We start from the raw sequence: 16,210 nt of genomic DNA, 5'->3' as shown, positions 1-16,210 counted from the left end.
ATGGGATAGACAACCCCAGCTAGGAAACTCCAGCTAGGACACAAAATGGTCAGGAATTATGGAAGTAACAATCCAAATCATTTGGAGGAAACCAAGCTTGCTGCTCTAGAATGCAAGCAGAACAGCATTTCTAGGCATGGAAGACATTTTCAGATCCAAGCAAATGATACCACAAAAGGAATGAATGCCTAGACTTGGCTTGCTTTGTTCATTTATGTCAGCAAACAAGAGCAAGGAAGAGATGGTTGAAAAGCTTAAATGTTAACAATAACTCATAACAGCAGGGAAGCTCATAAAATGTGGTCATGCATTCAAGGGTACAAGTCAGATATGCAGTGGCCATGCCCAGCAAGTAGCCTACCCCATCTCTAAACTCAGATGTATATTAAAATAAAATGGCCATGAAGAATAAGGATTAGCTTTTAAGAAAGAAACATCCACTTTATGTAGCTCTCCCATTATGTGTCTCTACATAGCAGCCAAGAAACACATTTTTAAAGCAATGTAATGTACAAATTCAAGAACCACTAGAGAGCATCTTCAAATACTATTAAGAAAAGCCTCTGCATTGTGTATACAGTTATAAGCACATATGTGGAAGAAGCCTATGTAGTCTCTGGGACTTGTCACTTGTGAGACATTTGAAAGATTTGCCAACTGCGAAAACGCATAACAGGAAAAAAAAGGGCAGGATAACTTCACAGTTATACTCAGGTGTAATTTTCCTAAAATATTTTACACATAAGGCTTTATGTGGATATTAAGCATGAGAAAAGTGGGAACTTTGAGAGACACCTTGTATGATGCAATACTGACATCTACAGGATAGTAGAAGTGATATCTTTATTCTCCACTGAACAGTCACACTATTAAAAAAAGCTTTATGGTTTAGCAATATTTCTTCATACATAAAGTCTAAACCCTCCTGAGGAATTAGTTGTTAGTTTTCCAAATAAATAAATACACCTATTTTGAACACGAGTTGTGTTGTTTTCTGTTATGGTAAACAGCTATTAGGGAGAAAAGGAATTAATCATTTTTACTTTAGGAGAGATTGCTTCCTCCCCCTTTTGATACTGTTACCAGGTGAATGGTGTGATGCTTACTTTCTGTATATTTAATTACTGGTTCTATGTAAGGTATGATAAATTCAAGCATGATCTTAATCTTTCTTAGTAAGGACTATTATGATTATTTATCTCTATATTTTCTCCCACCAAAGTCCAGATTGGTCAAAACACGCTTGGAATATGTGAACTTTATGTATTTGCCAATACGTATGGCCTGTATGATAAATCGATGGGGATAAGTGACTTCTAATTAATTACTTTTAATGTGGACATATAGTTTCCCTTTAACCTTTAAAAATTAAGAATAGACATGCTTGTTGTTTTTTCTTATCATCATGATACATACAATGCTAAACAGCAATGTGAAGGTTTCAGACATCTAATGAAAGTCCCTTGCCACCCCATCCCCCACACTAATTTTGCTCTAATTAGCACAGTTAAGAAGGGACTTTAAGGGGGAGAGAAGGAGCCTGAAAAAGACTTAGGGTTACTTGTAACCTAAATTCTTCTGTGGTCACTGCTCCTCAGAAACCCCTTTCCTTCCCTTCCAGGGCTGTTTTTCTGATCCTGGTGGGCAGCAGATTCCCCACCCTATTGCTAACTGCAATAGGGTAGGGAATCTGGCCCTAGTGTCTGAGTTCAGAACACTACTCCTGAACTCAGAAAGGAGATTCTGAACCATCTTATGGTCCCTGGGATGCATGATCTCTAAAGGAAGAACAAGGAAGAAGTGAGACCATCACCATGGTAATTGTGTTTTCAAATTGTCTGGAAATATATGCTCTGGTATCCTCTCATCAGGGTTACACACTTCTACATGGGTCTGCCTTGGAAGATGTTCTGGAAACTCCAACTGGTCCAGAATAGTGCAGCGAGGCTGTTGATGAGGACTGGCAGATATGAACCTATAGTGCCAGTCCCCAATCAACTTCACTGGCTACCAAATGAATTCTGGACCTAATGCAAAGTGCTAACAATATTTAAAGCACTGAACAGTTCGGGGTCAGGTTATCTAAAGGGGTGCCCCTACCCAGACATGCCTACCCAGACCTTAAGATCGTCATCTGAGGTCCTGCTCAGAGAGCCCCCTCTGAGGGAAACAAAGAGGGTGGCTACAAGGAGAAGGGCCTTTTCAGTAGCAACATCTCAATTCCAGAATCAGCTCCCACAGAGATTTACCTGGCCCCTTCTGTCTACTCCTTTTGGTGCCAGGCAAAGATCTTTTTATTTGCCAAATATTTAATAGTTAAAGTAATTTTAGAGAATTTTTATATGGTATTTATTGTATTTTATTGCTACCATGCCCTTGGCTTAATTTGAACTGTGGCTGTGGTGGGAGTTTCTTGTTGTAAGCATTTATATTAGATTTGAAATTATGATTTTATTCCATATGCTGTTATTTTATATTTCTCTAAGCCATCCAGAGAGTCTTCCTGGCTAATGGCTGGGGCAGAAAATAAATAAATACACACCTCTCTAACTCTGTACTAGTGAAAATCAGTATGTATTTCATAAAACTTTCCTGCAAGTCAGTTTTTCACCAATACAAATGAAGAAATCAGGTTTTTTTCTTATAATGTTTGCTGAAAAAGAACTCTCTACTGTAAAATATATTCCTTACTGTGGTGCCACACGTCTCCAATAGCGGTCAATTCCATTTTTGAAGTACAGCACAGCTAACCATCTCACATTTACATCCAAGTTGTGATTTGTGACAATATTCTGTAAGAGAAGATAGAGTTAACACAGCTCTACACATATTACATTATTACATCTTAACACTGGAAAACAGTACAACTGCTGCAAGAACCCATTTAATACTAAACTGCTCCACAGGAAAATGGTAAGGCTTCAACAATAGGGGATACTATAACAGTAGACATAATCTTCAGCCTAATAAGACATCGCTTGTGATATCCAACAGTTTGTACAGATGGAGTTTAAGTTTTACTTTTTGTATAAGGTGGTAAATTCTTCTCATTAGCTGTGAGGAGAAATGCCCAGAGAGCCAGTGTGGTGTAGTGGTTAAGAGCATGGGACTGGGACTCAGACGATCTGGGTTCTAGTCCCCACTCAGCCATGAAGCCAACTGGGTGACTTTGGGCCAGTCACAGACTCTCAGCCCAACCTACCTCACAGGGTTGTTGTTGTGGGGTAAGATGGAGGAGATATAAGCTGCCTTGAGCCCTTTGTAGGAAAAAGGCAGGATATAAACGGAAAAATAAATAAATAATAAATAAGGAAATTAAAGTGCTGGACTGGGGATCAAGGAAATTCAGGTTCTTGTCTCCACTTGGCCATGAAACTCATTGTGTGATGTTGGCCCAGTTATTTACCCTGACCTACGTCAATGGGTTGTTGTTATGAGGATAAAATGGAGCTATGTAAGCCATTCCAGTTTTTCACAAGAGGAAAGAAGTGGGATATAAATGCAATGCAGGAACAACAACAATGGTTAGGGAGAAACAGGGCAGAGGGGCTCTCTTCCACCTGTCATACAGACCATTATTGCCAGTCTCACAACGTAAGTAAGTAGTAGCGTAAATTCCAGCCCTCCACACCTGCCTTATTCCTTACTTGTATTGCAGAAGCACACTGCAGAACTTTTTACTCAAGCTGCTGCAGCTGCTTTTACAAAGGAGAGGTATTATAGTCCCTGGATATTGAATGGGTGGGGTCAATGCTCTCCAGTCCTGTTTCTCATTCGACACCCCTAAGAAAAGCCCAGCTCCTGAACTAGAAGCTGTAAGCAAAGAAAAGCCAGCTTCCACCATCAGTCAGCTTATTTTTGGCTACTCCCACCCCTCTTTCTTGATGTCATAAAATGAGGCTCATAGTAAAACCACAATTACTTGCAAGTAATTCAGAATATTTATCTCTTTGCTATTTTACCATCTGAAAGGTATTCTAATTATATCCTAGACTAATCCAGGTGTCAAAGCCCAGCTTCATCTGCACTTTTACTGCACTTCAAATAAAGATAAAATATAACAGCAGCTGTGCCACCACAGTGTCATGACAAGCATCAAAAGATAATTCAGGGCAACACTGTCAGTTACATAGAAGACGGACAGCCATAATCACAAGAAATAATTGAGAGAGGTTCAAAGCTGCCGTATAGCCTATGGTTTAGGAGAGGGAGCACTGTGGGTTCTCTGCTTCATAATCTAATAACCTTTGTGGCAGACACCTTCACCAGTTTTATTTCTCAGTCAAGATTACTGGAAGTTAAGGCTTTCCAAGAGCTGAGCTTGTTGTGTTGTAACAAATTACTCTGTAATATAGCTCAGTTCCTTTGCAAACTTATTTATGCTGCAAAGCCAAGATATATATGGGACTACAAAGTTTTCTAGATTCGCTAAAAAAAAAAAAAGTTCACAAATAAACTTAGAAATCCCATTAATATGGGAGGGTTAAGCCAGAACATGCACAAGACAAGCCTTTTTGCTTGCTGATACAGCCTATTTCCTCCTTCCTTCATAGAAAGAAAAAAAGCATGGTGGCAATCCATGCATGGACAGCTCCTCCAATGTGCCACCATGACAGCAAAGAAGGAAAAATGGGGGTGGGAAACCGCAACAGCCAAAATGGGCTCAAGACTGCAGTAAGCAAGAACAAACCAGTGATGGTCATATCTAAGTTCTACTTGGGCATTTGGTGAAGTGGTTGTCACTCTCAGTGGCTCAGGAGAGCCTGGAAAGAAGCTTTTGCCATACTTGTCAAATGGGTAACTTATCACTTCCCCAGTTGCCCACATTCAGATGACATGGGTTTTCAAGGTGGATTCCTAGCCAACTGAGGAAAGCTGTTTGAGGTTGTGCAATACAGTAAGTTGCTCGTTATGAGTTGTTATGAACCCAGTCATATGCTCAGGTTTCATCCCAACTGCTAAACCAAGGTTATCTGCTTTGGAACAAGACAAGATAAACAACAAACTTCAAATAATAATTCAAAATCCTGGCATGTAATTAACTTTAGTTTCCCAATCCAGACAAACTGGAAAACTATTCTTGAGGTGCCTCCAGGTGATATTTTCACTGTGCAACTGTCCTACTCCAAACAACAATTTTTATATTTTATAGCCCCTCAGACAATGTCCAGGGCAGCCCTTTTAACCTTTTTACTTTGGAGGAACACTTGAAATAATTTTCATGTCTCAGAGAAGCCCTGCATAAACATTTATTATAAAGGTAAACCCTGGATTTAATGTAAATCAAATCCTGGTGTTGTACATTTATTTATCTTCATTTTAAAATTGTAAATTGATCTTAATTCATGCTATTAAGATCTCTGAGACATCAAATTATTATTAACATGTTGTTTTTATATCCCATCTTTTTTCCTCTCATGAGGAATCCAAGGCAACTTGAAATAGCTGTATTTCATCCTCACAACAACTACCCTGTGAAGTAGGTTCAGCTAAGAGTGAGTGACTGGCCCAAAGTCACCCAGTGTGTTTCATGGCTGAGTAGAGACTAGAACCCAAATAATCAAAAGAAAAAGGCACTGAACAGGGCTCTTGGAATACTATGCTATTAGAACAATGCATATCACACTGCTCATCACTATGTTTCACATTCAAGGACCTGATTTTTCTGATCATGCACTAGCAAGAAATTTTGCTTTCAATATAGCAAAGCCTTGCCCATGCTTCATATTTAAGTGTTTTTTGTAACTCAAAACCTTCCACATTCTATTACAAAATATGCTGCTCCCCTAAAACTATAATTTTGCCTATGATGTATCTAACTAGAACTCAGTAATACTAATCAGATCCAAGACTGAACAGAGAAAGCAATGACTTTCTCATTACAAGGGCAAGAACCAGCTTGGTGAACATGCAACAGTTGTCAAACACAGCCTCCCCCAAAGAGGTCCCCCTCCAGATGTTTCTGGCTGCATAAATCATGTACCCAAGTCAGCATGGCCAACAGTTAAGGACAACAGAGGTTGTAGTAAAAATATATGGGGAGCATCCAACTAGGGAAGAGTGATTTTGCAGCACCTTCCAAAACCTGTGAACCCTCTGTCCAATCTATGCAAATGCACTCAGAAATACCATAAAATTTAATTTCATTTATATTAGTGCTGCAATTATTTATCTTATTAATGTGATACACTACCTGCCACCCTTCCCATAAGAACTGCTTCAAGGATTAAGAGGAGAAAGACCCCTTAGCCCAGCCTGATCTGCCTATGGAAAAGTCTTTTGTTTGGGGCATGCTTGTACTTTAAAAGTGAAGACACAGTTAAGCAAGTCAGTTAAGATATTTTTCCATGTTTATTTGTCCCCAAAAGAAAATACAAGCCATCAGGACTTCTACATGATTCATTCAAGAAATGAATCACAATAGAACAAGTGTATATTCAGCAGGACCCCATCTGCCATGGGAATGCTGATTAATTATCACCTCTGAACTTCCACCATACTAAAATATGCAAAAGTACTTGTGAAAGTGGATTCATTGCAGCAACCTTTGCAAACATTTTCATAATCTTTCAAAGATTGATTTTTCTTTTTGCTGCAGAGGTAAGCAGTCATGAAGCATCCAGGGATCATTTTCCATCCCCAACCCAAATCCCCTCTAGTGATACTCTCGCTGTACCCCTTAAATTTGACAAGGCTGCAGGAAGAAACAAAATCTTGACAGCTTGCTACCAGATAGGCATCTGCAGCAATTTGGCAGCAAACTTCCATTTTTTTGCCCCTGCCACATCATCAAATTCAGGCAGAGAATGTACCAGGATGTAGAGGACAGGCATATGTTGCTGGTGTATTCCCCACCCCTGCTTTGCAATATAAATACGCAGAGCAGAGCAGTGAGCATCTTGCTTTTCATTTTAAAAAAAGTGAGAGATCAGAAAAAAGGAAGCAACTAAAACTGAGAAAAATCTTCAGAAAGAGCATTTCGTTGCTGCAGCTTACCAATAATACTGAATAGAAACCCGGCTGGGTCTCCCACTGTTTCAGTTGTTCCTCAGCTGGTTTCAGAACAGCAGTATCTTGACTGGTGGCTTGGGTCAAGACCTGAAGAACAATGTTACTGGCACTATTGAGATCCATGAAAATCTGTCAAAGATGTTTTAAAAGAAGTACATTGGCATAAAAGTGCACAGTGCTGAGCTATCCTACAAAATCCTACTACCTGTTACCTCGCAATAAATGCAAAGTGGTAAAGACAGTTCATGTCCATAAATATACAAACTTTTAAGGCCTTTTCTACAACAATCAGTAGCAGCAAAATTCATCTAATTGAATTATTGAATTAGTAATCGTTATATAACTATTCATATATTATTGCCTTGATCAGACAAATATCAAAGATGTGGACTCATTTCAATGTTCAATTCTATGCAAGTAGAAGTAGGCTCCTTCAAACCAATGACTATCACGTGCTGGCCCATGAGTGTGAAGAAGCCCAGCATATAGCCCTATTTAGATTATAGTAGCTGACTTTAAGATCATTATCTGTTCATTCAGATTCTTCACCCCATACTAGAAACCATACGCATGTAGAACTATCCGCATCCCTAGTTCCCACAATACTACAACAGACATGCAATGCATTCAGATCACATGTCTTTACAGATGCAGGAAGTACACAATTAAGATTTAGGTTATAGTCTCACACAAATTGGAGCTAATTCCATTTAGCTCAATGGGATTTATTTCTGAGTAGGCAGGTGTAGGCTGGTATACTTAGCCAAGTCCCACTTTTAGCCTACATCCTATGAGGAAGATCTCCTTGTATAGCACCAGAGCACTGGTCCATCTAGGCCAGTATTAATCAACATTGACTGGCAATGGTTTTCCAGCATTTCAGGCAATATTTTTTCCTAGTGCCACCTGAAAATGCCAGGTTTTGAACCTGGGACTTTCTGGAAGCAAAGCAAGTGCTCTACTTTTGAGTCACAGGCACACTGTGCCTATAAGGAGAACATATCAGGAAGCAAGTGTCCCGAGCTCCACCTCCCAACACACATCAGGAAGCAAATTCCAGCTCCCGATAGCACGTTTCTGTCATATGAACAAAGGGGAAAAGAGTGGAAGCCCATAACATACTATAAAACTGAAAGGAACATATTCAAGATTTAGCATGCACCTGTTTGTATTCTAATAGAAAAGAGTCCCTGAAAAAGGAGTAAATTTGCTTCATTCAACAAAGAAAATAAAACATGTGTGAATAACAACTAGAAGCTCCTGGGTCAAATTTGGCTTAGAAGGAAGTGAATAGCCAGCTAGTAGCTTAAGATGTGGGTTAAAAAAAGTAGCATTGTAACCACTTGAGGGGATGCAGGGTAAAGCATCAACTCACCACTCCACTCTTTTCTTAAAATGGTCATCCTTCAAGAAAACTAGTTACTGACCAAAACTTTTCATGGGTTACAAAAGAACACGTTAATGCTACAAGGCTCCTTCATAGCACGAATTTTCTGAAGCAGTGATGCCTCATGTACAGTCCATTTATTTAACACATTTATATCTCACCTTACAACACAACACGCATTATTAAAAGCAGTTGTAAAAAGAAACAGATATACCCATGACTGAAATCAATAAACTGAAGCTATTTTATCTGGGAGCTTGCCTCTAAAGCATAACACACAGGGCAAAAAATGCATCAAAAAGGGCAATCTCAACTCCAAAAACAAAGATATGACATAATCACAATACAATCTTCCTTTCTTATTTAAAACATTTTAAGATACTAATTCTATTTACCAAGATAATTTCAGAACACCCTATCAATTCATAAAATTTTATACATGCTTAATAAACAGGAGTGCAGAACTTCAGCAATAGACACACAGAAGACATATGCCTGATTTGCATTCATCAGGCACATGCTTCCATTCACACACACAGACAAAAACAATTCTACTGTACAGAGAATGCTTATTAGTTGTTTTCCATAGAACATATTTTTCTCAAACACCTCTTTTTAATGTGTGTTATAAGTATCCAGCTATCTGATTAAAACAAAGCAGAAGTAACAGAAACTCAAGGTTTCATTAGATATTAGCTAAAATACAACTTCATCAAATTAAAAAAGAATAGTATAACTGAAAATAAAATGCAGAAGCAAACAAAACTGCCCATCCACACTCACATCCTATATAAAAGGCACATATTCACAAAGTGAAACTTTCTGCTATAGTTATCAATCAATTCTTTATTCAGTCATTGACCAGCAAATAAAACTTACAATTAGTTAAAATAAGGGAAATACAGTAATTCTAAAATTACAGTAATTAAGATAAGGGAAAATACAAGTTTTCTAATAAAAGCCTAACAGAGTTAATTCTACAGCAAACTGGACAGACTGTTGAATAATACTTGGCAGTGGTCAAAGTGGTAAGATCAGATTGGTCAGATAAAAGCATCTTGAGATAAAAAGGATCAGAATGACCAGGGTATTTAGAAGAGAGTGGGAAGAACAATTCCTGGCCAGCACCTGCATAGAGAGGGCAATAAAGAATAACATGCTCCAGCGATTCAATTATTTCTCTCCCACATGGACACAGTCTCTGTTCAAAGGATATTTTTTGATATCTCCCTTCAGTAGCAGCTGTTGGGAGAGCATTGAATCTAGCTAAAGATAAATCCCTTCTGAATTTTGGGATTGTTATGCAACTGAGATATCCAGCTGGTTAGAGAAGATGTGCAGAATGGTTCAGGAAGGTGTTTCTGGATAGAACTGGATAATCTGCTTATAGCTCTAAATCAATGGCTTGTTCTTTCTGCTAACTCCCATTCCTAGCCCATCAAAGTGATAGCTGGCCATGAATAACCATACAATTGCAATTTGGCCTGAACTGCCTGGTTTCAGTAGCTCTGAAAGCTGTCAGTCATAATTAGAGGGACCAAGCCAACTGAAAAGAAGAGGAACTTGAGAAAGCAGCACAGCATCATCTGCATACAAAAGAGCAGAGATGTTTCTGTTTCCCAATTCCAGCAGATGAAGAGAAGGACTGTTCAGTTCATCAGTAAAAGAATTGAGGTATATATTAAAAAGCAGAGGGGCTAGTATACATTCTTCTCTCACTCCCCTCTTAACCAGGATTTCTTTAGTGCACTGTCCTTGGGCGTTGCATCATAACTTCATCCAAGAATTCTTGTATGATGTGTATATAAGCACAAATAATTTTTTATCAATTGAAGAAGAGTTCAGTTTCTCCCAGAGTATGGATCTGAAGATGAGGTCAAAAGCACATCTAAGGTCAATGAATGCTGCAAAGTGATGAGCAGGCTCTAGAGGAGTATTTCTTGACCAGATGATGAAGGGTTAGCGCATAGTCAATGACTGAGCAGCCTTCCCTAAAGCCTGTCTGCCATTCAGCCAGAATATTTTCAGTTACAACCCAATCCTGAACCTCGTAATACAAGTGCCGGGCATACAGTTTACTAACTGTACTGAAGAGGCTTGGGGGGGGGGGCGGCTGGAGGGTAGATCTCTTCCTCCTTTTATATACTGGAATCAACAAATCTAAGCCCCAGTGCTCAGGAACCTTATCATGTTTGTTTACAGGTAAATTAGAAAGCCATAACTGGTAACCACCAATCTGAATTGTTTTGAATAACCTCCACTGAAATGAAGTCATATCCACGAGCTTTATTTGGTTTCAGATGTCTGATATGGTCTTCCCAAACTGAAGCACGAATAAAGGATGAAATTCGCAGCTTAAGGGAAGATTGAAGAGTTCTGTATTTCCAAAATAAGGCCAAATTCTTAGAGTGAGTGGCAAAGATTAGTTGCTTCTAAGACTGTATCAAACCCTGCCTCTTCTTTGCCTGTAATAACTGTTTATATTGGAACAGTGGTACGCAATAAAATTGTGTGAAATTGGGTAAAAGTGCATCAGAAACTTTGAAAATGGTAAGGAAAGCTTATGGAGAAGCTGCACTATCCTCTCCACAAGTGTACTGATGGCACAAGTTAAGATCAGCTCAACTTGGATCCTTCATCACGACAACACACCCAGTCACAGTGCTTTGGCTGTCAGAGAGTTTCTGGCTGAAAAATACATCATGGTGCTTCCCCAGCCCAACTTGGCTCCTTGTGATGTGTTTTTCTTCTCAAAGATGAAGAATGGTTTGAAAGGACACCATTTTGGTAGTGTGGATAACATCCAAAGAGCCACTACACAGGCTCTGTATGTCATCCCCTTTGAAGATTTCCAGGGATGCTATGAAGAATGGAAAAATCACTGGGAGTGTTGTGTATATTCACAAGGTGCATACTTTGAAGGAGACAATATTCAACTGTAAATATTTTCAGTAAAAGAATTTTAAAAACATCATTCCCATTATTTCTGGACACACCTCATACTGTGGAATCTGTGTGATGTCTCTTCCTTCTTTTTCCCATGTTGGTTTATAATGTCCTGGAGTTTTCTCAGCTCTTTCTAAATATCAAGGCTTCCGATATGGCAGCAAAGGAAAGGTATTTAAAACTATAAACTAACAATGCAGATGATAGGAAAATAGTTTTCTGGATGAGATCTTTACAGCAGCTGCTGCCTATTCACCATCTTGGCTCCTCCTCCTCTGCTATAGTTCTTTAAATTCCCTGCTCATACTGCAGGAAACTATATAAGCTTCTATAGCTAATGATCTATAATGAAAAGTATTCATGAGCCATAAAGCTATTATATAGTATATATTTTATTGTTACATTTTGCTTTCTTGGTAATTTAGTAGGCTGCACATATTGTATTAAATTAAGCAATACTTACTCCAAGCATTTGATCAGGGTTCTCAAAGTAAGCAACAGACTTCACATACAATGTACCAATGTACTTAGTTCACACTTTGAATTATCTGAAACATCTGTACGTTAAGGCTGCAGTCCTATGCAGAATAAACCCCACTGGACCTGTTGATATTTCTTCTGAGTTAACATGCACAGTATTGCACTCCAAGTCTCTTATATTAGGGAATGCAAAAGTGCATCTACAGCCATTTTAATCCATCTTGAATCAGGGAGCAGAATAAGCAACTGCACCCCACCGCCCCGCATACCCACCTTTTCCTTCTCAGAAAAAGACAGGTTGTTTTACTGGACAAAACGCTACCGTTAGAATTCAAAATCCAGAGTAATTAAATATTCTTTGGTTATTTAATTTATATTCTGCTCTATCCAGCATGCCACTGACAGTTCTTCACACATTTCTTAAACAATGAAGCTAAAATTAAAACATGTTAATTTACAACTCAGTACAGCATTTTGCGATGGCATGGAGGGTATACAGAGGCTCTCTTACAAACCACGGCAGCTTTTCCTGTGGAAAATGTTCAGGGAAATGTAAGAATTGAAAGTAATGCCTGTAACTACAATATCTTACTTTTGTCTGAAGTAACCACCAGGAGCATGCCATCGAATGACCTCAGTTAGCTAACTGGTTGATAAAGGCTAAAGCATTCTCCCATATTTCCTTGTCAAAGGAACACAAGAAGAAGCTTTATACCAGCCAGAACACTGGTCCATATAATCCAGTGAAATGATGCCTCATAATTCAAACTTAATTCGTTTCAGGGGGCTGTTTAAACCCTGAATTGTTTGATGTCAGAAGCAATGTTCTTGCTTAACAAGAACATTGTTAACGGCTTGGGACCTGGATACCTAAAAGAACGCCTGCGTCCATATTTGCCCTCCCGCCCCTTGAGATCGGTGGCAGAGGCCCTTCTCTGGGAACCCTCCGTGAAAAATATTAGGAGGGTGAGTACCCGGAGGAGGGCTTTCTCTGCGGTAGCGCCCCACTTATGGAATGCGCTTCCCAGAGAGGTCGCTATTTGTTTTTCGGCGCCAGGTCGACCTTTTTATTTAAACAATATTTTAATAATAGTTGATTTTATTTATTGGTTTTAAATATTGAGCCAGGATGTATCTAGATTTTATATGTATTTATTTATGATGTTGGAAGCCGTCCCGAGGCTTATGCGAATGGGACGGCATACAAAATTTCCAAATAAATAAATAATAAATAATGTTCCCCATTAGAAATAATGGAAAGTTATTTAATCCATTCCCAGACCCTGAACAATAACATAAGGCACTCACTGAAAGACATTGGAGAGATCGAAAAGGCACTCACTGAAAAGACACTGAGAATGAGTGAAAAGGCACTTAGCATTTTTTTCACTGCACCTGCAGTTCAAACTTAGAAGCATCTATCTAAATTTTGGCATCCGAACTCTGGAATGTTTGAACTTGGGCATGTTCAAAGACCTTGAGACTTTCTTCATGAAAAACATGAACTTTTAGGAGTTATAGGACACCAGAATTTTCAAAAATCAAGAAGTGGTATATATGTTGGAGAGAGCCATTTTTATGTAAAGAAAAACTAAGTACCTTCCCTCTGCCCTTGCAGCTGGAGCAATGAAGACTGGAAAGGGAAGACTGCATATAGGTTAATTTGTGCACAGTTGTCAGGGCCCAATTCCCAAGTTGTCAATAAAAAAAAGCTCAGATAAAGAGAAAAAAAAGGAGGTACACCAAAGAGAGATGGGAATATCTCTCACTGGCAATGTGATCCTATTACTTGCAAGTATGGAACTGATGTTTCTTGGTGCCCTCCACTTTCAGTAACCGCAGTGGCAAGTGATCCAAAAAGAAGCTGCAAAAAATACAGGATGAAGCAGTATCTTTCCTTTCTATAATGGCTAGAAATCTGGGAAACTGTGTTGGTAAGGTATATGAAACTGAGATTGCCAAGAAGGATGTATTGTTCCCCTTCCGTTTGATGTACCTACTTTTGTTGCTCTTTTGTTTGACAACTGACAAGTTGGCAATTGATCCCTAGTAACTGGGCACAAATTTGCCCATATGCAGTTCCGCCTTGTCACTATCCTTGTATGTTGCCTGTTCCTCCTGGAGGTGACCTTTGGCAGCTGAAGCATGCAAGAAGATTATTCAGGCAAAACTACACATATTGGACAACTGAATGCACTTGCAAAGGACTAACAAAAATAATATTAATACTAAAATGTCTCATAATTTGCACAATTTTCTGGGTCTGAAGATTTTTTAAACAGAGTGACAAATGAGTGACCATTGCTCCAAAGTGCTATTTAGGCATCAATGGAGCAGTTGTCTCTGGCAATGACACAATTAAAAGAGCAGTAGGGGGTTTGCTGCTCTTAACAAACAGCTTTTTAGCAAATTCCCACAACCCACTATGAAATTGCTCTCTCGGGTTCAGTCACTGCCCTCCCCCGCCAAAAAACCACCATCATTAATCAAATAAATCCAGAACAGGGGTTATCAACAATTAAGCCATTCTACAGAAGGTGATCTGGGTTTGGATGACATGACAACCCATCACAGCTATTTATTTATTCCTTCCTTCCTTCAATTTATATGCTGCCACAAGAGCCTACAGTTGGGCTCCCTATGTGCCTTACAACCATTAAAATGCATTATGTTCACATGACTCCAGTTCTCTGTCAGCTTCACTGGCTTTCCATTGAAGTCCAGGCCCAATTCAAGGTGTTGGTTATGACCTATAAAGCCCTTAACGGCTTGGGTTCTGGTTACCTGAAGGAGCGCTTATGTCCATATATGCCCGCCCGCCCCTTGAGATCAGCGGGAGAGGCCCTTCTCCGGGAACCCTCTGTGAAGGAAATTAGGAGGGTGAGTACTCGGAGGAGGGCTTTCTCTGCAGTGGCGTCCAATCTATGGAATGCGCTCCCCAGAGAGGTCCGCCTGGCACTGTCGTTATTTGTTTTTCAGCACCAGGCGAAGACCTTTTTATTTAAACGTTATTTTAATTGCTAATATTATTTATTTATTTTATTCTTTGGCCAGAGCAACTTAATTTATACTGTTAAATTATATTGTTTTATATTATGTTATTTATTTATGATTGTGAGCTGCCCTGAGGCTTCGGCGAATGGGGCGGCATAGAAGTTCCCTAAATAAATAAATAAAACACATAACATTCTAAAATCAGTAATACTGAAAACATCAGCAAAATACCCAAGCATACAAAACATAATCCAACAAATTAAATTCATTGCATAAAAACTTTAAATAAACATTGTTAACAAAAATATAACTATAGATCAAGAACAGGGTTAAGCTAGAGGCCCATAATGAGTTGGCATGCTGCACAGACCCAATCAGTGAAAACTATTTTCACCTATTCCTTCAACAGCAACCTCCACTGGATCTGAGTCCTTCCACCAATGGAAGAAAACCTTCTGTCCATAAAAGGATATCCTTAGATCCAGCTCCCTGTGTGTATAATGTAGAAGCATTTTACACAACTATTCAGCACAATGTAATAGAGCTATTACTTATTAATTTACCGCCATCAGTATATAATACAGAATTTGCAGACAAGTCACTGCCTCAATGCAGTTAACAAGAACCCTATCTAAAACAGTTAAACATCTTACAATAAACTAGAAAAACGGTTTTATTTAGGTGTGTGCACACTTGTGTTTGGCTAGATTTAAAATTAATTGGGAATTAACACCTGAAGAAATATGACAACTGGTAGAAAAAAATACAATTCCAGATAACTAGTAATGAGAAAATAATTTCTTTTGAATGTATAAAGAAATAAAATGTATTTGTGTTCAGCACTGTGAAGTTTTATAGAATATTGGCATATTCAAGATATAGCATAAATCAGCCAAAGCATAGTGCTATGCATGAATATTTAGTTCTCAGTTAAAAGACCTTTTGTGCCAAACTCCAGTGATGTTCACACACGTAGCTCCTTCACGTGTAAAAGCTGTTTACATACACAAGCAGAAAGGTAAAATATACCAGGATTTCTATTTGCTTGCCCCCAGAAATTGTGGTTTAACAAACTAGAGTCTATTTTATTTAAGATAGCTAAACAGTCCAAAAATTTTGTGAGAGGTGATGGCATTTTGGGAGAGGTGAGTGTACATTCTGCCTGTGTGACCTTTTTCCCACCAATCTATTTGCATCGTTATTCATTTTAAACCAAAAGACTGCTAAAAAACAAACAAACAAAAAATAGTTCTGGGCATTAGACGGCTTGCTGAGTGAAGCATGTATGCTAAAGAGGCTTTGTATACCCATCCCCTACCTAAGAACATTTTCCTACGGGAACAACGGACAACTTGTAGCACGGACAATTTGCAGTCCCCACAATTTACTGTG

General features: G+C 38.8%; 1 protein-coding gene across 2 annotated transcripts in view; it reads right to left on the bottom strand.

Annotated features, from left to right (window-relative positions):
• IPO11 (importin 11) overlaps window positions 1-16,210 on the bottom strand; it is a 94,839-nt gene that overhangs the window by 78,073 nt on the left and 556 nt on the right. For both annotated transcript variants that reach the window (XM_044446222.1, XM_044446223.1), the window contains exons 2-4: window positions 15,213-15,307; window positions 6,997-7,140; window positions 2,692-2,792 (exon numbers count right to left, since the gene is read on the bottom strand). In XM_044446222.1, coding sequence (XP_044302157.1) covers window positions 2,692-2,792; window positions 6,997-7,134 — 239 coding nt within the window. In that variant the 5' untranslated portion in view covers window positions 7,135-7,140; window positions 15,213-15,307. The remainder of the gene's footprint in view (window positions 1-2,691; window positions 2,793-6,996; window positions 7,141-15,212; window positions 15,308-16,210) is intronic.

The sequence above is a fragment of the Varanus komodoensis genome, unplaced genomic scaffold (genome assembly GCF_004798865.1).
Source record: "Varanus komodoensis strain SLA01 unplaced genomic scaffold, ASM479886v1 scaffold5, whole genome shotgun sequence".
Classification (NCBI taxonomy): Eukaryota; Metazoa; Chordata; class Lepidosauria; order Squamata; family Varanidae; genus Varanus; species Varanus komodoensis.
Note: the sequence above shows the minus strand (reverse complement) of the source record. Positions and strands in the feature narration are given on the sequence as shown.